A 19341-nucleotide genomic window follows, 5' to 3' on the forward strand; every position below is an offset into this window, starting at 1 on the left:
CCTGTGTCACTCACTCAGAGAAACTGGGCTCTTGGTTCTTTGTGAGAATAAGAAGGCTGTGGGTAGCTAGGAGTCATTATGTCTTCACTTTGTGTCAGCTACAGCAACTCTAAGAATCTCGTTCTTCACATACGTAGCCCTGCAGAAGCTCTTCCCATATTGCCTAGAGGAAATTGAAGTTAAACTCCACCTGAGTAAAATTGCATAAATAGCAGGTGGGGAATCCAGCCACATGACTGGCAGGTGGGTGCCGCCCAGGCCCTCAGGGCATAGGCACCTTCTCCCCCCTCTCGGTGATCAGCTGCAGACTTAGCGTGTGAGCAGTAAGGAGCTGTTTGCTGAGTCTCTGGCCGTGCATGCTAGAGCTCACACCCACAGCCCCTGAGATGATGAGCCGCTTGCCAAGCAGCCCAGCCAGGAACGGCTGAGTCAGAGAAACAGACCCTGTGCCTCACTGGAGTCCTTGCTAAGTTGGACATTCTTGTACATCTGTCCAAAAGAAGCCCAGAACACAAGGACAAAAACGTCCAGCCTTGTTCTAAGCAACCCCAACTGTAGGCCATCCATGTTTGTCGTAGTTGAAGAGCGATAAAATGCTCACACGGTGGAGTACCATACAGCCAGGAACATGAGTGAGCTATCCGTGTGTGGTGGTGTGAGTGAACCTGACAAGCTTTGGATTGTGCGGGGAGGAAACAGGATGGGTGTATGTACCACAGCACTCTGTGAAGGTGTTGTCACTATAGAGGCCTTGGGCTTTAGGCATACACCACACTGTGCACCTCTCAGTCAGCATTGTCAGTATGCCGGCAGTCCAATGGGACTGCTTTTCCTGGTGGGAACCTGCATTTGAAAACTGTCCTTATACCTACCCTGTGGTGGCCAATGAACAGAGGCCAGACACAGAAACTGGCCGCTGTTACGGTGATGGATGATTGAAGGCCAGAGCCAGCTCAGAGCAGAAATGGACCTCAGTGTGCGGATGTGGATGTTGCCCTTGTGTGACTCCTCTGGGTGAAGCCGTTTCTGTCTCTGCCTGTCTCCCACATTCACAGGAAGTTACCACACTTCTCAGAGATGTGCCCTTGGTACGCGGGAAGAATCGGTTGCGTGAATTATCCTGTCCAGAGTGTCGGCCTCTCTGGGTTCCTCCCTCCACAGGCCGTTTCTCCCCAGTTCCCGGTGGAGGGAACCCAGCCCCTCCAGATCAGCCTCAGGAGCACTGTGGCCCAGAGGACAGCGAGGCTCTCATGCATGAGAACGGGGAGGTTGCATTGGCTGATGGCACCCCTTATCGTGATGCAGGCCACGCTGCATGTCAGAGCAGCAAATGGGCTCTGAGACCCTCAACTTTAGAATTCTGAGAATAACTGACAACCAGGACTTTTACCCTGTAGAGACGGAACTTATTATTAGATATGCTTTTTATTCAAAACCAAAGTCAAGGGGGGGTGTGTGTGAACACTGCAGGCCTGCCTCCGGACGCCTGTGCTGTTGGATCGCTTTCCTCTCTCTGTCCTGAGCTTTCCTTTAGTCACCCCAGGGAGGGGCTCTGTGGGTGTAGCTCCTGTGTCAGGCTTGATCATCCTCGGCCTTAGATGTTTTCCTTTGAATTTTCTGGTTGTCTGCTATATGACCGCACCAAGAAAACAGAGGATTGGGAGTGTTTCCTGGGGAGCAAGGGGACGTGAGGTACCAACTGCCCTCTGCAGCCTGAGCAAGGGCCACGCTTCTTACGGCCCATGAGGGGCTTGCTTTTGTCCACAGAGGGACCTCGGGTACAAGTGTTCACAGATGCAGCTGATTCTGTAAGACTGAGCTCTTGATGTGTGCCAGGTGCTGGCCATGCAGCGGTACTCGGCGTTGCTGCAAAGGTAGAGGCCATTGTGACCCCCCACCCCATGCAGCTGGGGACTAGGCTCAGTCGCGGAGTGCTTGTGCAGGCAGCCGAGGCCGTGCTAGACTCGCTTCTAAACTCAGCGCCTTAGGAGATGCCTAGCTGGGCATGGTGGCGCACACCTTTAATCCCAGCACTCGGGAGGCAGAGGCAGGCAAATCACTGTGAGTTCGAGGCCAGCCTGGTCTGCATAGTGAGTCCAGGACAGCCAGGACTATCACACAGAGAAACCCTGTCTCAAGAGACCAAGCCAAACCAACCAACCAACCAAAAACAAAAAAACAAAACAAAACAAAACAAAAACCCCCACAAAACCCAAACCAAAGCAAGCAAACAAACAAAAAGCCCAACAGCAAGAAAAAAGAAGACTGCTGTGTCTTTATGCAATGAACATGTCATATAAATTGTGATGCACCTCTCCCCCTCCCCCCTCCCTCCCTCCCTCCCTCCCTCTCCTCCCTCCCTCCCTCCCTCCCTCCCTCCCTCTCTCCTCCTTCCCTCCCTCCCTCTCTCCTCCCTCCCTCCCTCCCTCCCTCCTCCTTCCCTCCCGCCCTCTCTCCTCCCTCCCTCCCTCCCCCTCCCTCCTCCCTCTCTCCTCCTTCCCTCCCTCCCTCTCTCCTCCCTCCCTCCCTCCCTCCCTCCTCCTTCCCTCCCGCCCTCTCTCCTCCCTCCCTCCCTCCCCCTCCCTCCTCCCTCTCTCCTCCTTCCCTCCCGCCCTCTCTCCTCCCTCCCTCCCTCCCTCCCTCCTCCCTCCCTCTCTCCTCCCTCCCTCCCTCCCCCTCCCTCCTCCCTCTCTCCTCCTTCCCTCCCGCCCTCTCTCCTCCCTCCCTCCCTCCCTCCCTTTCCTTTTTTTTTGGCGACCAGGTCTCACATAGCCCAGGGCATCCTCGAACTCCTTAACTTCTCATTCTTTTTTATAATCTGCTTTAAAAATCTCTGGATGCTGTGATCTGTGTGCTTCTGATACTACTTGGGTGATCTTACATATACTTTCGACTTCTCATGTTTCTGCTCCCCCGTCTATGCTTCTTTCACATCTACCATTTTAAATTATGTTCTTTTGTGTGTGTGTGTGTGTGTGTGTGTGTGTGTGTGTGTATGTGTGTGTGTGTGTGTGTGTGGTAATTGCGTCCTCCATCTTTTGAGGAGTGACAACACACTCATTTAGATGTCACTTAGGGGATGGCTTTGTTACTAGGTTTTATTAGCGATGAATCAGCCTTCTGACTTTTAGCATGATGGCTGTCTTTCCCAATGTCACTCTTCCGTGTGTTTTGGAATTTAATTACGCAGCCTTTTCTCAGGTGGAACGCTGCTGCTTTCCACCTCTGCTCTCATTCATTTTCTATCCGCTGTGGCGTGGCCTCCCCCGACCCTCTCCACCAGCCCACGGTGAGGTGTGATGCTGAGGGTGGGCACTCAGAGCCTCTGGTGAGGTGAGCCATGTGATCGCTGTGACCACAGGCGGGGAGGGTCCTTCTCTGTGCTACCTGTCCCTTCAGCACCTGCCTGGCTGCAGCCCACACAGGGCTCTGAACCTCTGCAGGGGAGGGGGGCCCTTTTGGTGTCCTCACTGCCTGTGTTGGCCCCTCCCACATCCTTTCAGCATTGCTACATTATATGCACTCTTTGTGGCTTTATTCTCACTTTGGCTTTTTGTTTTGCTTGTTTTTGTTTTTTTTAAGATTTATTTATTTATTTTTGGTTTCTCCAGACAGGGTTCCTCCATTCTAGCCCTGGCTTTTCTGGAACTCGCTCTGTAGACCAGGCTGGCCTTGAACTCACAACAATCAGCCTGCCTCTGCCTCCCAAGTGCTGGGAGTAAAGGCGTGCGCCACCATGCCCAGCTCTTACTTTGTTCTTGATCCTTGTGGCCTTTTTAACTTTCAGGTGTGTGTCTTTAAAATACATAATAAATGTTTGGCCTGACTTTGCCGTATCTGACCGGAAGTCTGATGCAAAGCTTTTCTTAGGGGTGTATGAACAGACAGCTCCTCTCCTCTGACAGGGCCGACCTCCGACCAGAACAATGGTTCCAGGCAGCTCTCACTTGGAGAACCAATAGCAGGACTGTGGATCAGGGGTGACTTAAGGCAGCCGCCTCCCTGAGGCCCCAGCAGGGTGATGACTCCTGCCTCTGCACTGGAGGCTTCCTGTAGGCAGCCAGCCCCACGGCCCACTGCCTCCTCTCCCCAGCAACCCTCATAGCTCCTACAGCCACGGCAGCAGCCTTGTGACACGTGAAGTTTTGTTTACTGTGCAGTCTCCTGTCCCTTCCTCACTCCAGGATGGAATGCTTCAATTTGGAGGAATTGCTTTAAACTGAGTCACACAGAAAATCCTTTACTAGAAGAAAATCAGTAAGATGGCAGGAGCTGGGGGCGTTAACAAGCCACTGCGGAGTTGAACCGAGCTTGAGTTCAGCTGACAACAACCAGTGGGAGTTTTTGTTGTTGTTTGTTTTGTTCTCTCGTGGCCTATGAGTGGACACCTGAACAAGAAGCTGCGTGTCTTTGGCTCCCTGCCTCATCGTCACCAGAGGCTCCACTGTGCGTTAGGGCTAATGCGCAGTGACTCGCCCTTAAGACAGCGTTCTCGGGCTAGAGAGATGATGGCTCAGAGGTTAAGAGCATTGGCCGTTCTTCGAGAAGACTCAAGTTCAGTTCCCAGCACCCGCGTGGCAGCTCACAACCATGTGTAACTCCAACTCTAGAGGCTTGGATGCCCTCTTCTGGCCTCCTGGGGCTAAACACCCGTGTGTGTGGTGTGTGTGTGTGTGTGTGTGTGTGTGTGTGTGTGTGTGTGTGTGTAGTGTGTGTGCATGTGTAGTGTGCATGTGTAGTGTGCATGTGTAGTGTGCGTGTGTATAGTGTATGTGTGTAGTGTGTGTGTGTGTGTGTGTGTGTGTGTGTGTGTGTGTAGTGTGTGTGTGTGTAGTGTGTGTAGTGTGTGCATGTGTAGTGTGCATGTGTAGTGTGTGTGTGTAGTGTGAAAACCAACCTTGGTAGGGAACTGATATCTCACCAAAATCATGATTCCGGCCATATAGACATATGTATACACATATATGCATATATATATATATAATATATATTAAAATAACTGTTACCCATTTTATTTTATCTTTTTAAAGATTTATTTACTTATTATGCATTCATTGCTCTGCCTGCTTGTACCCCTGAGGCTAGAGGAGGGTGTCAGATCTCATTTGAGGTGGCTGTGAGCCACCAAGTGGTTGCTGGGAACTGAACTCAGGGCCTCTGGAAGAACAGTCAGTGCTCTTAACCGCTGAGCCATCTCTCCAGCCCCCCATTTAAAGAGTAGCCTAGAGTCATGGCAAACTGAGCCGTTTGTTTCTCATGTCCAATCACCTAGTTCCAGTTATGGAGTCAGGAGGAGGAAATATGTATGCTCAAGCCAGACGACACGAGCAGAGAACCACTTGGCTTCAGCCCCATTCCAGCCTGCGGGCGCCACCTCTATCAGGAGGATGGTTTGAAGAGCAGTGTGTGGAGGACATGGAGTCACAGCCGTGTTGTCTTCCCAGCCCCCTGGTTTCTGATACTCACAGGATTGTATTTAATAACTGTTTGCAAATATTTGATAGAGTTAGAACTGGAACGCAGGGAGGGGGGAACTGGACAGGAAATATTTTCACAGTTCAGGTATCAACTGCATTAGATGTTATAACTTGTTGATTAAATATGTTTTTTTCTTTTAAAGTTTAACTGTATTAGTGTTTTAGTTCTTAGAGTTAATTTTCAATAGTTCGTAATTGTCACAATCTTTTTTTTTTGTGTGTGTGTGTATGTGTGATAGATTTGTGACAAAGCTGTTGGAAGACCTCATCTTCTTTGTGGCTGACGTGACTAACAGTGGGCAGGATGTGCTGGATGTGGTCATTACCAGGCCAAACCGAGAGCGGCAGAAACTAATGAGGGAACAGAACATTCTGGCACAGGTGAGGTTCTTAACCAACTGAATTTGCACGTTTTCTGTTTTGAGTTACAGATTCAGGGAAATCCTTGTATCAGTTATGCCTTGCTGGGTAACAAAAGACACCCAGACGCTTGGTTTAGCTTCTGTGAGTTTTAACTGTGAGAGTTGAGTCTATGGGTGGTTCTTGCTCAGGGGGATTCTCAGAGGGACAGTCAAGGTGTTAGGTGGGGCTACTGTCATCTCGAGAGTGGACTGAGACTCCCTGTGCTGGCTGCTGTGTTAGCTGTAGCTTGACTGCTCTGGAGTGATGGGATTATCTTGCTTAGGGTACTTGACATCTGTCCTCCAGGTGCAGATCCCAGACTGTAAAATGGAGAAAAATCTGAGTACTGCATCATTATCACAGATGCCACATCCACTGGCTAAAAGCAATTTCATAGTCACTGTTGGAGAGAATTCCATAGGACATGCATGGTGAGAGTTAGGAACCATTTAAGGCCAGCTCAGAGGCACACACTACAGATCCCCAGAGTACCTGGCATGGTCAGAGCATCTCCAGAAACTGCCTTGGGAAAACTTCTGACTAGCCTTTCCAGGTGACCTTAGGACCATCCCACCTGCTTCTGTCTGCTCTAGGGAGGCGTGGCAGTCTATCTAGTCCAGAACTCTCAAGTGCACAGCTTTACCAGAAAGTTTATTCCTTCCTAGTAACCTGCATACAGACTTCCAGCAGTTACACGTTCTTTTTATTGTTTTATTTGCTACTTAAAATAATTAGCTTTTGTATGAACCACATAGGGACTCAAGGAAGAGCCTTAAAAACATTTTAAAAAAATGAACTGGAAAGATGGGTCAGTGGTTAAGAGCACTGTCTGCTCTTCCAGAGGTCCTGAGTTCAATTCCCAGCAACCACATGGTGGCTTACAACTGTCTATAATGGGGTCTGATGCCCTCTTCTGGTGTGCAGGGGTACATGCAGATAGAGCACTTATATACATTAAATAAATATAAAAATAAAGAAATCTTAAAAAAAGCATGACACTAATTTAATATTAATTAACCTACAAGGCAGAGTTGGGAAAGGAAAACTGAAGACATCATGCCAACTGATGGCTGTAGAATGCCTGAGACTGTTTTTCAGAAATAAACTAAAGCTTACAGGTCTAAGGGGCAAAGTCTTTCTGCCACCAGTAAGTTCTTTTTAGAAAACATTTGATCTCAGGGGCTTTTAGGGCCTTGAGTAAATTATGAGACATCCAGCCTTTTATTTCATAATATAGATACAAAATAATTCAAGCTCTAGTGAACATAAGATTCTTATTTTCAAAAATAATTTCATGTTTCCAGAACTCCATGCATAAATATTGGCCGCATTTATCTTACTTCTGCCCCCTCTCTCCCTTCCAACATCTCTCGCCTCCACATTCACGATTTGTCCCTAATTATTTTATATGTATGTACAACCTACAGGTCCATTTAGCACTGCTCACTGGAGTCCAGTGCTGACCACTTGGCGTTGGACAGACTGTGTGGGACGTAGTCCCTGGAGCGGGCAGGGACCCCTCTGGCTCTTCATCTAAGGCTGGGGTCACGTGGAATTTCCCTCATCCAAGCTTGCATGTCGACTGGCCCTGGCCTTACACGGGTCTCGTTCAGGCCACCGTGTTGTTCAGAGTTCATACTTACAGGTTCCCTGTCACGCGTACAAGACGCCATCACAGGGCACATGGTCCTCAGGTCCTACAGTCTCCCACCTCCTCTTCCATGACTCTGAGCCTTAGATGTCGGGGCTGTATGTGTGCAGATATATTAATTAGAGTTGGGCACCCCAGGGCCACTTAGGCTCTGTATTTTGACGGATTCTTTATCCTGTGTAGGCTCCCACAGCAGCAGAAGGAAACTTAAAAACATTAAACTCTCAAAGAAACATACTGTCATCTTTCATGAACTCCAGGGGACACTTCCTTTCCATTTTGAATTCTTGTTTTGAGGCCCATGGCTGTGATCTTGCGTTCCTTCACAGAGGACTTTCTCAGCCTCCTTTCCTGAAGGCCTCCTGCAGTCTCTCTTCAAGGAAGAGCTGCCTGCAGTACTGCTCTTTCAGTGCTCCCTGACCTAGCGAGAATGTGGCTCCCTGGGAGTGGAGGTGGGGGTCCCCCTGGGAGTGGAGGTGGTGGGGGTCCCTCTGAGAGTGGAGGTGGTGAGGGTCCCCCTGATCGCTCCCGTGGCTCCTTGTTGGAGCCTTCATTCCTGTGGCCATTTATCTGCACGCTGTGAACAGTGAAGGGACTCTCTGAGAAAGACTTTCATGTACTTAGAGTCACTGTGATTGGTGAATATGTATTTTTCCTAGAACAAGGTAATTAAAGCCATTAACCTGAGGTAAATTTCAGGTAAAAAGTATACATGTCCTTTATATTATTGTAATTTGAGAAAGTTGCAGAAAATTAACAGACTAATAAAAGCATTTAGAAAATATATTTTAATTCATCTGAATATGTCCATGTAACTTGATACAAACAGATATTTACCATCTAAATAAAATATAATTTCTAAATAAAATTAATCATGCTGTTGATGCAGCAGACTTGTTGACTTTGGGCACTCTTGTAGGCCGTGGGTTTTTGGTTCATCAGTGTTTATCATCCAGGACTCACAATCACTAATTTCCCCCCGCCCCCCTTTGCATAATTCCACTCACATTTCTACAGTGTTTTAAAGTCCCTGTTGTTAAAAATGCAAATAGGCTGCAAAGCAGGCACATGTGTCCATCTAATCAGGAGGATCCTTTGGTTCCTCCAGGTGTTTGGGATCCTTAAAGCACCTTTCAAGGAGAAGGCAGGAGAAGGCGCCATGCTGCGGCTGGAGGACCTGGGCGACCAGCGCTACGCCCCCTACAAGTACGTGCTGCGGCTCTGCTACCGCGTGCTGCGACATTCGCAGCAGGACTACAGGAAGAACCAGGTGGGTCCGTGGGTCCGGAGCCTCTGGCTTCGCTTGCTGTTTAAAGTGTAGACCGGAGGAGGTGGAAAATGGACTAGCTTTATGTGGCAGCTCGGAGCATCTGTAAGGACTGTGGTGCTAAATAGGTGTTGATTCTTAGGGGGTAAGCGTGAAGGTGGGCATGCTGAGCACCTGTGCTTGGTCCCGGCACCTGCTGAGCAGGGTACCCTGACCTGTTCTTGGCATGAGGAGCTTGGGAGGTGCAGGCCTACTGTGTGTGCTCCTAAGATGTCATCTACCGGTGAAGACCCAACGCAGGCACCTGAAGCAGGAGGAAGGGTCTGAAGGGGGGCAGGGCAGAGGACCGCGATGCTCAGGGGCTAGGGAGCTCTGGCCAGTGGCATCAGCTGCATGGCGGTGCAGGAGTAGGTGTTTCAGGAATCCAGAGTAATAGGATTGGCTACTTTTCTTGTCATTGTGACCAAATTCCCGACAAGAAGAAACTCCAGGGAGAGAGGGCTGATTTGGACTCACAGTTTGAAGGTGTACAGTCTTTCTTGGAGGCGAAGACACAGGGCCACTCCTCACCTCTTGGCAGAACAGGAAGCAGAGAGCAAACAAGAAGTTGGGTTTTAAAACCGCAAGGCCCGCCCCTAGTGACCTGTTTCCTCCAGGGGGGTTCTACCACCTTCCATTGCTCTGCCCCCTGCTGGGGACCAAGTGGTCTATCTCATTTGCCAATGGGGACATTCCACATTCAAACTGCAGCAGGGTAGGACGGAAGAGTGATGGCATTGGCAAGGCCGCCGTGGTCCTAGGGCAGGCTGAGCTGTGGAGGACGGGGTGGCTTGTGTGGATCTAGGGATGTAGATCTAGCCAAAAGCTGTGCTCTACTTGTGAGACTCAGTGCAAGTCTCATTTTGTCTTAAAAATATAGAGTCTGGAAAGATGGCTCAGTGGTTAAGAGCACTGCTTTTCTTCCAGAGGACCTGGGCTCTCTTCTCAGCACTAACGTGGCAGCTCATGGCCTACTGTAACTCCTGTTCCAGGGGATCCAGTGTCCCCTCTTGTCTTCTGTTGGCAGGGCAGGCACATGGTGCAGGTACATGCAGGCAAAGCAGTCATACACACACAATGCAAACCATCTTTAAACACCTGTAATATTTTGCACCGGGTTCGATAAGGCAAATGTCTGACATGAAGCTCTTTACCTTATTGATCACCTGGCAGTTTATGCTCCGTGTGTTTCTTACCTAGTAGAGGGGTTATCACTGCTGTTTTCCTGAGTTTAGTTCATGAGAGCGTGTGGCCTGAGAGAGGGTTGGGAGGCAGGGCCTGAGAGCAGAGCTCAGGGTGACAAATCGGGTGTGTGTGTGTGTGTGTGTGTGTGTGTGTGTGTGGTGTGTGGTGTGGGGTGTAGGAGTGTGGGGTACAGTAGTGTGGGGTGTGGGTGTGGAGGTATGAGGTGTGGGGGGGAAGTAGAGATCAGCTCGCAGCTTCCACTCACTTTGATCCAGGCTTAGTTTTAAGCAGTTTAAAGAGTTGTGGTAAAACATGGAGGCAGGAAGCTGAGCAATGCGCTCAGGGTTGGAGTGCTTTCGTTTGCTCTCTTTTTCCATTTTTTTTATTGTGTCATTGGGAATCAAACTTGGCCCCGGGCAGGCACCATGACTCCCCACATCCCCAGCTGCCAGATTTATTTTATTTATTGCATATGAGTGCTTTATCTGTAGAAGAGGGTATCAGATTACATTGTGGATGGTTGTGAGACATCATGTGGTTGCTGGGACTTGAACTCAGGACCTCTGGAAGATCAGGCGGTGCTCTTAACCACTGAGCCATCTCTCCAGCCCCCAGGCTACAGTTTTAAGAATGGATCTAGAGTGTAATTCCAGGCTCTGAGGCATCTCCTAGAGCTTGAAAGTATTTATTTTTTCCTTTAGATAGAATGTTTTAAAATATGTTGGCTTTGGAATTCAGCTTCAAGATTAAGAAATGACTAAAAAGAATGTGTAAAACAGATTAGCTAGACAGTACGTATTACATCAAGAACCAGGAACACCCTGATAGTATAACAGGCCCTAAACATATCATGGATGTAGGTACATGACATGTGATGCATAATCTAACAGGCACCTCTGAGACCATCCTGGTAGTGCTGCCTGCTTCTTTTCAGGTGAAGTGCTGCCCCTGGGGTCGTACAGCAGTGTCATGACGTTCCTGTGTCGGGGGTGGCATTCATGTCTCCCTGGGAAAGGGAATAGATCCAGAATCCTAAGACAGACAGACAGACAGACAGTCAGTCAGTCAGTCAGTCAGTCAGTCAGTCAGGGATATGGTACTAGAGCATCCAGTGCAGGTCCTGAGTGGGTGAGAGCAGGGGTGCATGTGCAGCCCCTGAGTGGGTGAGCGCAGGGGTGCGTGTGCAGCCCCTGAGTGGGTGAGCGCAGGGGTGCGTGTGCAGCCCCTGAGTGGGTGAGCGCAGGGGTGCGTGTGCAGCCCCTGAGTGGGTGAGCGCAGGGGTGCGTGTGCAGCCCCTGAGTGGGTGAGCGCAGGGGTGCGTGTGCAGCCCCTGAGTGGGTGAGCGCAGGGGTGCGTGTGCAGCCCCTGAGTGGGTGAGCGCAGGGGTGCGTGTGCAGCCCCTGAGTGGGTGAGCGCAGGGGTGCGTGTGCAGCCCCTGAGTGGGTGAGCGCAGGGGTGCGTGTGCAGCCCCTGAGTGGGTGAGCGCAGGGGTGCGTGTGCAGCTCCTGAGTGGGTGAGCGCAGGGGTGCGTGTGCATCTCCTGGCTAGGTGAGCGCAGGGGTGCGTGTGCAGCCCCTGAGTGGGTGAGCGCAGGGCTGCGTGTGCAGCCCCTGAGTGGGTGAGCGCAGGGGTACGTATGCAGCTCCTGGTTAGGTTAGTGCAGGGGTGCGTATGCAGCTCCTGGTTAGGTTAGTGCAGGGGTGCGTGTGCAGAGGCAGTGTTGGGTGCCTCACTACTCCCCACTTCTCTTCTTGGGTCCCTGGAACTAGTCACTTTGTTTTAGCTGTGATCAACACCTGTCAGGAAGAAACTGACAGAAGTTGTTTCTCAGGCTCAGTTTGAGGGCCCAGTGCACCATGGCAAGGAAGGCCCAGCCGCAGGCAGTTTGCTTCCATCTGGCACCTGGTGTTCAGAGGCATTCCGGGAGCCTGTCCTGAACACACCCATCTCCTTACAAGCAAACGCATATGAGCATGTGCACATACATGCGCACACACACCAATTACCTGCCCAGGTTGATGTTTACATGCTCTCAAGATCTCCTTGGGTCATGTAGCTGTGAGTGACTCATTCCTTCCTCTCCTGTCCCCGAGAGGTAAGTCTGACCGAGGATCGGAGGCTCCTGCGTGGCCATCAAGGGTCTGTACCTGCAGAGGCTCATTAGGAACTCTTTCTTCCATCCTGTTATGTGCGTTTGCATTTGCTCAGACCCAGATGGGGTGTCTCTCTCACCCCAAGGACCCAGGGAACATTTCAGAAGAATGGTAGGAAGAGTAGAAGAGCTGGAAGTTGGGAGGGCGCCCTGTGGACCGCTGTCTTCTGGGCGTGACGTGATGTATGTTGCGTTCCTGAACAAGCAGCAGCTGTGGCTGCCTGGCCAACACCTGCACACACAGGAAGACAGGGTAATGGGAGGCTGTTAGGGTCATGTTTATATGACTGTGTTTCTCTTAGTTTCTCTCTTAACCCGGCTATCACACAAATAGTTGAGATGCTTTTATGTTTGTTTATAAGGCTTCACAACACAATCTCGAGCAGTTTAAGTCTGTTCTTAACCCTCTATGTTGACCTAACTCCATCTTGACACAATCCCCACGTGACTTGCTTTTTAGTTCTTTCTTTGCTCCAGGTGAATCTTCCCCATCTCTCCTCCACCCGTGCTTGTGGCTGAGCCCCCAGCTTCCTCTTCTAACTCTTCCCCTCCTACCTGGCAGGAAGTCCAGCCCTATTCTCTCCCCTGCTCAGTGATTGGATGTAAGCTGCTTTATTGGCATACAAGGGAGAAGTGTTTACACAGCAGATGGGGGTACAGAAATCAGCATTTGAACTACACAATAACCTTATGCCTGCATCTTCCCCCTTTACTCTAACAAAAGGCTTTTTCTCTTACAATAACAAACTATATGTAATAATAACAACTATAAAAATTATCAGGTAAGATTTACTTTTGTATATTTGGAACCCTTGGATAAAGTTTTGTACTATCTATCAATTTCTATCATCCTAAATAGTTTAATGGTAAGACTATAAATCTCTAGCCTTTAACCACACCAGAGACTTAAGAAGTAATAAGTATTATCTAAATATGTAGGAAGTGCAGGCAAACAGCTTCCAAAAGTATAGAAATGACAGTGATATGTGGCTGCCTGGACAGTCCCTCAAATTTTCTCCGTAGTGTTGGAGCAGCAGCAGCAGCCTTCTGGCCCAGAATGTTTGACAGCCTCTGTCTGGGAGCCGAATAGGTATGGTCACAATACACTGTACACGCGCGAAACCGTCAACAGTAAACCAGGACCGCTTTGCATAAGCAAGGAGCCGTGTGAGGCTGGCTCTCCTCTCTCAGCTTGACCAGAGCAGTATCACCAAGGAGACTCACCTCACATCTGTGAGGGTGCTTCTAGCCCTGAGTGCAGGCAGCGCCAGCCCAACCCCGCTTCCTGACTGAGTGCAGTGTGACCAGCTTACCGTCTTCTGCCCTGGATTCCTACCACAGAGAGCCATGTCCCCTGAGCTGTGAGCGCCTCCCCTAAGTTGACCTGTCCAGGGCAGTGGTCCCAACCTTTGACACAGTTTCTCATGTTGTGGTGGCCATGACCATAACATTATTTTTGTTTCTACTTCATAACTGTAATTTTACTAGTCATGAATCTTACTGTAAATACATGTGTTTTCTGATGGTCTTGGATGACACTATGAAAGGGGTCATTGACCCACAAAGGGGCTGGGGCCCATAGGTTGAGAACCACTGATCTAGGGTAACTGCCGTAAACATCTCTCTGATGTTACAGAGCAAGGTTTTTAAAATGTAGGCAGAAAAGCTTTACTTTTTATTTTATTTATTTTTTTGCTTTAATTACCTAAATTTTCCTTTGTCTCCACCTGCGTTTAGCACACTAACAAAGAGTTCACGTGTGATTCAGTGCCAACCCAGGTCTTCAATGTTATGTTTGGGTTTATTATTATTTAGAAAACTCAATAGCATCTCAAGTTCCATTTAATTATTTATCAGCATCTTAGAAGTTGTTCTCTCAGAGTATGACTCTGATGGCCATAAAAGTGTGCGAATCAATATACAGCTTTAACTGCAAGAGAGTTTTACTTTAATTAATTGGCTGTCCAATAGCAAGCCATCATTCTGAAAGACCATAAGACACTGCCTAGATTAGAATTAGATTTGTGTAACCCTTATCATTTTCAAGGACTAGATATTTTCCAGTAAGTTTCGCCCAAGGCGTAGAACGCTTTCTAATTAATAAGTTATCTCCTCATAGAAGCAGAGGAGCGTTCCCAAGGAGAAACTTCCAGAAATGGGAGCATTTAGTCACGGAAGGCGTCACGCTCCTTACCTCTAAGGTTATGTGTATGTGTGGCTGATGCACAGAACGTGGAAACAAGGGGCTGAGGCTTGGGACATAGCACTGTGAGTGTGAAGGACAAGGAACAGGCTGGAGAGGTGGCTCAGTAGTGAAGAGCAGTGGCCTCTTCAGTTTCCAGCATCCAGGTGGGGCTCACAACCATCCTAACTCCCGTTCCAGGGTATCCGACACCCTCTCCTGGCACCTGTTGGTACTGCATGCTGTGGTGCAAAGACCTACACACACACACACACACACACACACACACACACACACACACACACACACACAAACACACACACACACACAATATTAAAAGAAAGAGTAAGGAGCAGACTTAAATAATACACAATTGAAACTCTCAATGGCACACACTTTCTGTTGGAATAACGTTTTGGCCTTTGCCACACTCACAGGATTTTTGTTGTTGTTTTTTTTTTTTAAACCAAGAAATTATTATCTAAGCAAACTGACTCTCTTTTATACAATTAAAAATATATTTATCTTATGTATATGGGCGCTTTGCCTGCCTGTATGTGCACCATGTGTGTACCTGGTGTGTGCCCACGGAGTCTCCTCTTCCGAAGGACCTTTGCAGGCGACACTCCGCTGCTTGGTGTCTTTCTTCCTGTGCCCACATGGTTGCTGTCCTTACATCCGCTCTGTCCTTGCTCACACGTCATTTTCTTCAGCCTCTCCTGTCCATGGTTGCCTCTTGTCTCTGTCCTCTGTTTCATTTTGCTCATCCCTGTGTAAAAGTGTCTTTGTTTGCTCATCTGCTGTCTTTTGTCACTATCGTGTGATCCCCAGAGAGAAGATCTCTCTCAGGTACACAGCGGCCTTCGCAGCCTCTCCTGTGGCGCCCAGAACTTTGGAGGCTGTTATGAAGTAGTTATTGTGTGGCTGGATCTGTTTAATAACTTGACCTATTCTATTTATGATCCTATTTGATTGCTGTTTCCTGCAAGTATCTGCACAGATCTCAAGCCCTAGGAGTGGAGCACCAGGCAGGCATGCGATTTTTAGAAGTTATTACTTTACCCAAAATGATAGTTATGGCTTCTGGTGAGAGTCAGAGCACCTCTTGCAGGCTGGTGAAATTCTAAGTTACCATGGCATAAAACTCAGTTTAGATTGTTATCAATCACTTACCAGAGGGTCAGTACGCATTTTAAAAATAATGAGTAGTGACACAGCTCTTAATTAGTCATCCGTGTGTGGTTCTGAGGCTGGAACTGTGAGCTTTGCCTGTGCCAGGCAAGCGATCTCCCACCAAGCTCCATCCTCAGCCCTCTCTTCCAGCTTAGATTATGTGACTGCAGATACCTTTTATTTCCTCAAGTACTTCTCTTTATTGGAGAATTGTTTACTTGTTTTTCTTCTGACAAACGTTCACTGGGTTTTCCTTGTGGCTCGGCTGATCCGAGCTGCCGAAGCCAGGGAGCCTGCCACTTCCAGGCAGTGTGCAGCACGCGCTCGCTGACGGCTCTCCCCCTCCACAGGAATACATCGCCAAGAACTTCTGCATTATGCAGTCCCAGATCGGCTACGATATTTTGGCAGAGGATACGATCACAGCCTTGCTGCACAACAACCGCAAACTCCTGGAGAAACACATCACTGCGAAAGAAATTGAGACCTTCGTCAGCCTGCTCAGGAGGAACCGCGAGCCGAGGTCTGAGCTAGTGGCGGGGGGGGGGGGGGGCGGCAGGAGTTGGGAGGTGGGATAGTGGGGGGGATGATGGAGTGGGATGGGGGGGATAGGGGGCTGTTGGTGGCCGCACCAAACTCTGTTCTAGCAGTGATGGAAGATTTATTTTTGGAAGTTCAGAAAGTTAAACATCTTTTGTAGCGCTGGCTGTTGATGGGCAGACTATGTGTTTATTTCTGTGATAACTGTTAGTGCTTCACAGATGCAGAGAGCCGTTTAGACACACTGTTGCCTTGTCTTTTGGTGCGAGAGGTGCGGGTTGGGGGGGTGGGGGGCATGGGGAGGATGGGGGGTGGCGGGGGTAGGGGTGTGAGGGTATGGGTGGGGGGGTAAGGGGGAGAGGGGGGAGGATCTAACTGATGGATCACACATGCTAGGGAAGTGTTAGGCTGCTTCGCCCCACCCGGGCCTCAGACCAACAAACATTTTCATATACTCAAAGCCACTTCTAGATGGCTTTTCAAAGTGTATCCGTGTATTCTCACACCTGCGATCCCAGCTGCTCAGGAGGCCGAGACAGGAGGATTACAAGGGTTGGGCTGCAACAGCGAGTTTAAGGGCAGCTTGGGTAACTTCATAGGACCCTTGGTAAAATAAACTTAAAAGTAGTCGAGGAGCTAGCCCAGTAGGAGAGTGTGAGGCTCAAGGTCCAGTCCCCAATACTGCAAAAAGAAGCCACAAAAACCCCAAAATGAGTTCATGTAGACTCACACAGGAGCTGTGCCTGCAGCCTGTGGGCCACATGTGTCCTAGGACAGCTGTGAATGCTGACCAACCAGCACAGCTATGGGCCGCCTTTGGCACCCCTTGAGGTGCCTTATTTAAATATTATACAGTGCATTCTCATGAAGGAAGCCTTCGGTGGTACTTAGATTTTAAAGGAAATGATTTTTTTATTTACTTCTATTTTTGGTGTCTGGAATTGAACCTAGGGCTTTTTTTTTTTTTTTAATAGGGTTTCTCTGTATTATAAGAGCACAGGGAAGGACAGCAGGTTACCAAGAGGAGACTTGATACCCTATGAACATATAGAGGGGGAGGTAATCCCCCTCAGGAACAGTCATAGGGGAGGGGAGTAAGGGGAAAATGGGAGGGAGGGAAGAACGGGAGGATACAAGGGAGGGGATAACCATTGAGATGTAACAAGAATAAATTAATAAAAAAAAATAAAATTAAAAAAAAAAAGAGCACAGTTGTACTGGACTCCCTTTGAACTCACAGAGATCTACCTGCCTCTCTGCCTGAGTACTGGGATTACAGGCGTGTGCCACCACACCGTGTTGAACCTAGGGCCTTCTGTTCTGTTTTCTTTATTTTTCCTCTTAGAGCTGTAGGCCAGGCTGGCCTGGCACTCACCATGTAGCCCAGGTCGACCTTCTCCTTGAGGCAATCCTCTGCCTCAGCCTCCGAGGTGCTGCCACCACGTGATGATAAATGATTGTCTAATCATGAGTCATTCTGCTAATGGATGAACCTCCCCCTGGTGAAATAGAAGCAAGCATGCCCACTCTGAAAAGGCTTCTCTGTAATAAAAAGGATTGCTAATTTGCCTTTAATGATGCAGCAGACAAACAGCACACAGAAAAATTCTGCATTGAAAACCACATCAAATAATCTTCTCTTATTAAATTCCAAGTTATATTCTTGTTGTGATGGCTTTATTAAAGTGCTTTGTCTTGGGCTGGTGAGATGGTGCGGTGGGCAAAAGTGTTTGCCAGTGAAGTCGGCCTGAGTTCGATCCCCTGGGCTCTGGGAGAAGAGCAGTGTGCAGTGACACTTGGCTCACATCTGTGGTTCCAGCAACTCCCCGGGTGACATGGGAGGTGGAGGCAGGACAGTCAGCCAGCGTCTGTGGGCCAGACTGACACAGTGCTGCAGGTGGAAGGGGGGAGCCGACTCCTGAATGCTGATCTGTCACCTCCATGCACACCATGGCTTACCCATGTCCATGTCCAGTCATGCACACACTTCAACACTTAAAAAAATTATTTTTTCGAGACTGGCTTTCTCTGTGTAGCTTAGCTGTCCTAGACTGGCTTTGTAGACCAGGCTGGCCTCAAACTCGCAGAGATCCACATGCCTTTGCCTCCCAAGTGCTGGGATTACAGGTATGTGCCACCATACTTGGCGTGTAAATTTTTAAAATTAAAAATGATTGGGTATACTCAGGGCAGTTTGTTTACAATAATGAAATTGTTGAGGAATCAGTAAAAGATACCCTATTAAGATATAAAAATAAAAATGCTTTTTCTTAATGTCTGCTTTCCCCTTCCTAGGTTCCTGGACTACCTGTCTGATCTCTGCGTGTCCAACAGCACTGCCATCCCCGTCACTCAGGAGCTCATCTGCAAATTCATGCTGAGCCCTGGCAACGCGGACATCCTCATTCAGACAAAGTAAGCTGCCCCGTGGAGGCATCCGTCAGAGCAGCCCGAGCTGTGAGCGTGCGTCCTAATAGATTGTGCGTGTCCTTGGTTTCAAGGCTGGTGTCCATGCAAGTGGAAAACCCCATGGAGAGCTCCATCCTGCCCGAAGACATTGATGACGAGGAGGTTTGGCTGTACTGGATTGACAGCAACAAGGAGCCTCATGGCAAAGCCATCAGGCACCTCGCCCAGGAAGCCAGGGAAGGCACCAAAGCTGACCTAGAAGTTCTGACCTATTACAGGTACTGAGGATCGCTCTGCTCCAGCCGTGTGTTCACAGTGAGCCTACTCCCCCAAACCTCTAAGAATCAGAGCAACAGTTAAGAGGGCATTAAAAAACCCCGGGTCAGAGGAGGAGAGCTGAAATAGGACCTCCTAAAAACTCCAAAATGAACGTGCACGCCTGTGCTTTCTACTTACATTTTCTGGTGCATCAGGGCTTCTCTTCCTGTTAGTGATGGGAGGTCGGGGCAGGTGAGAAGCAGTGGGACTTTGCCTGTGGACTGCGACAGGAGAGAGACTAGGGAGAGACAGATCTGGTTGCAGGAAGTGCCAGGGGGCCAGGATGGATCTTGTGAGCATGTGCTCTTCTGAAGGGTCACCCGCCTTGAGTAGCACAAGCACTAGAGGTGGTTCCCGGGGTCAATGTGTTGGGATCAGTAACCTATTTCAGGGGCTGGCAAGATGGCTCAGTGGGAGCCCGCCAACTTGGGTTCGATCCCTGGAACTCATGGTGGAAGGAGAGAACCAACACCCAAAGTTGTCCTCTGGCCTTCTCCTAAGTGCTGTGGCACGTGGGTGCTGCCCTTCACCTTCAAGGAGAAAAGC

At 49.2% G+C, this 19341-nt stretch overlaps 1 protein-coding gene across 2 annotated transcripts in view; it reads left to right on the plus strand.

Annotated features, from left to right (window-relative positions):
* Positions 1 to 19341, plus strand: part of ITPR2 (inositol 1,4,5-trisphosphate receptor type 2) — a 409555-nt gene that overhangs the window by 110029 nt on the left and 280185 nt on the right. For both annotated transcript variants that reach the window (XM_084764875.1, XM_084764876.1), the window contains exons 14-18: positions 5717 to 5858; positions 8639 to 8800; positions 15879 to 16051; positions 18364 to 18483; positions 18570 to 18755. In XM_084764875.1, the coding sequence (XP_084621001.1) occupies positions 5717 to 5858; positions 8639 to 8800; positions 15879 to 16051; positions 18364 to 18483; positions 18570 to 18755 (783 nt within the window). The remainder of the gene's footprint in view (positions 1 to 5716; positions 5859 to 8638; positions 8801 to 15878; positions 16052 to 18363; positions 18484 to 18569; positions 18756 to 19341) is intronic.

The sequence above is a fragment of the Acomys minous genome, assembly GCF_964271855.1.
Source record: "Acomys minous genome assembly, chromosome: 17".
Classification (NCBI taxonomy): Eukaryota; Metazoa; Chordata; class Mammalia; order Rodentia; family Muridae; genus Acomys; species Acomys minous.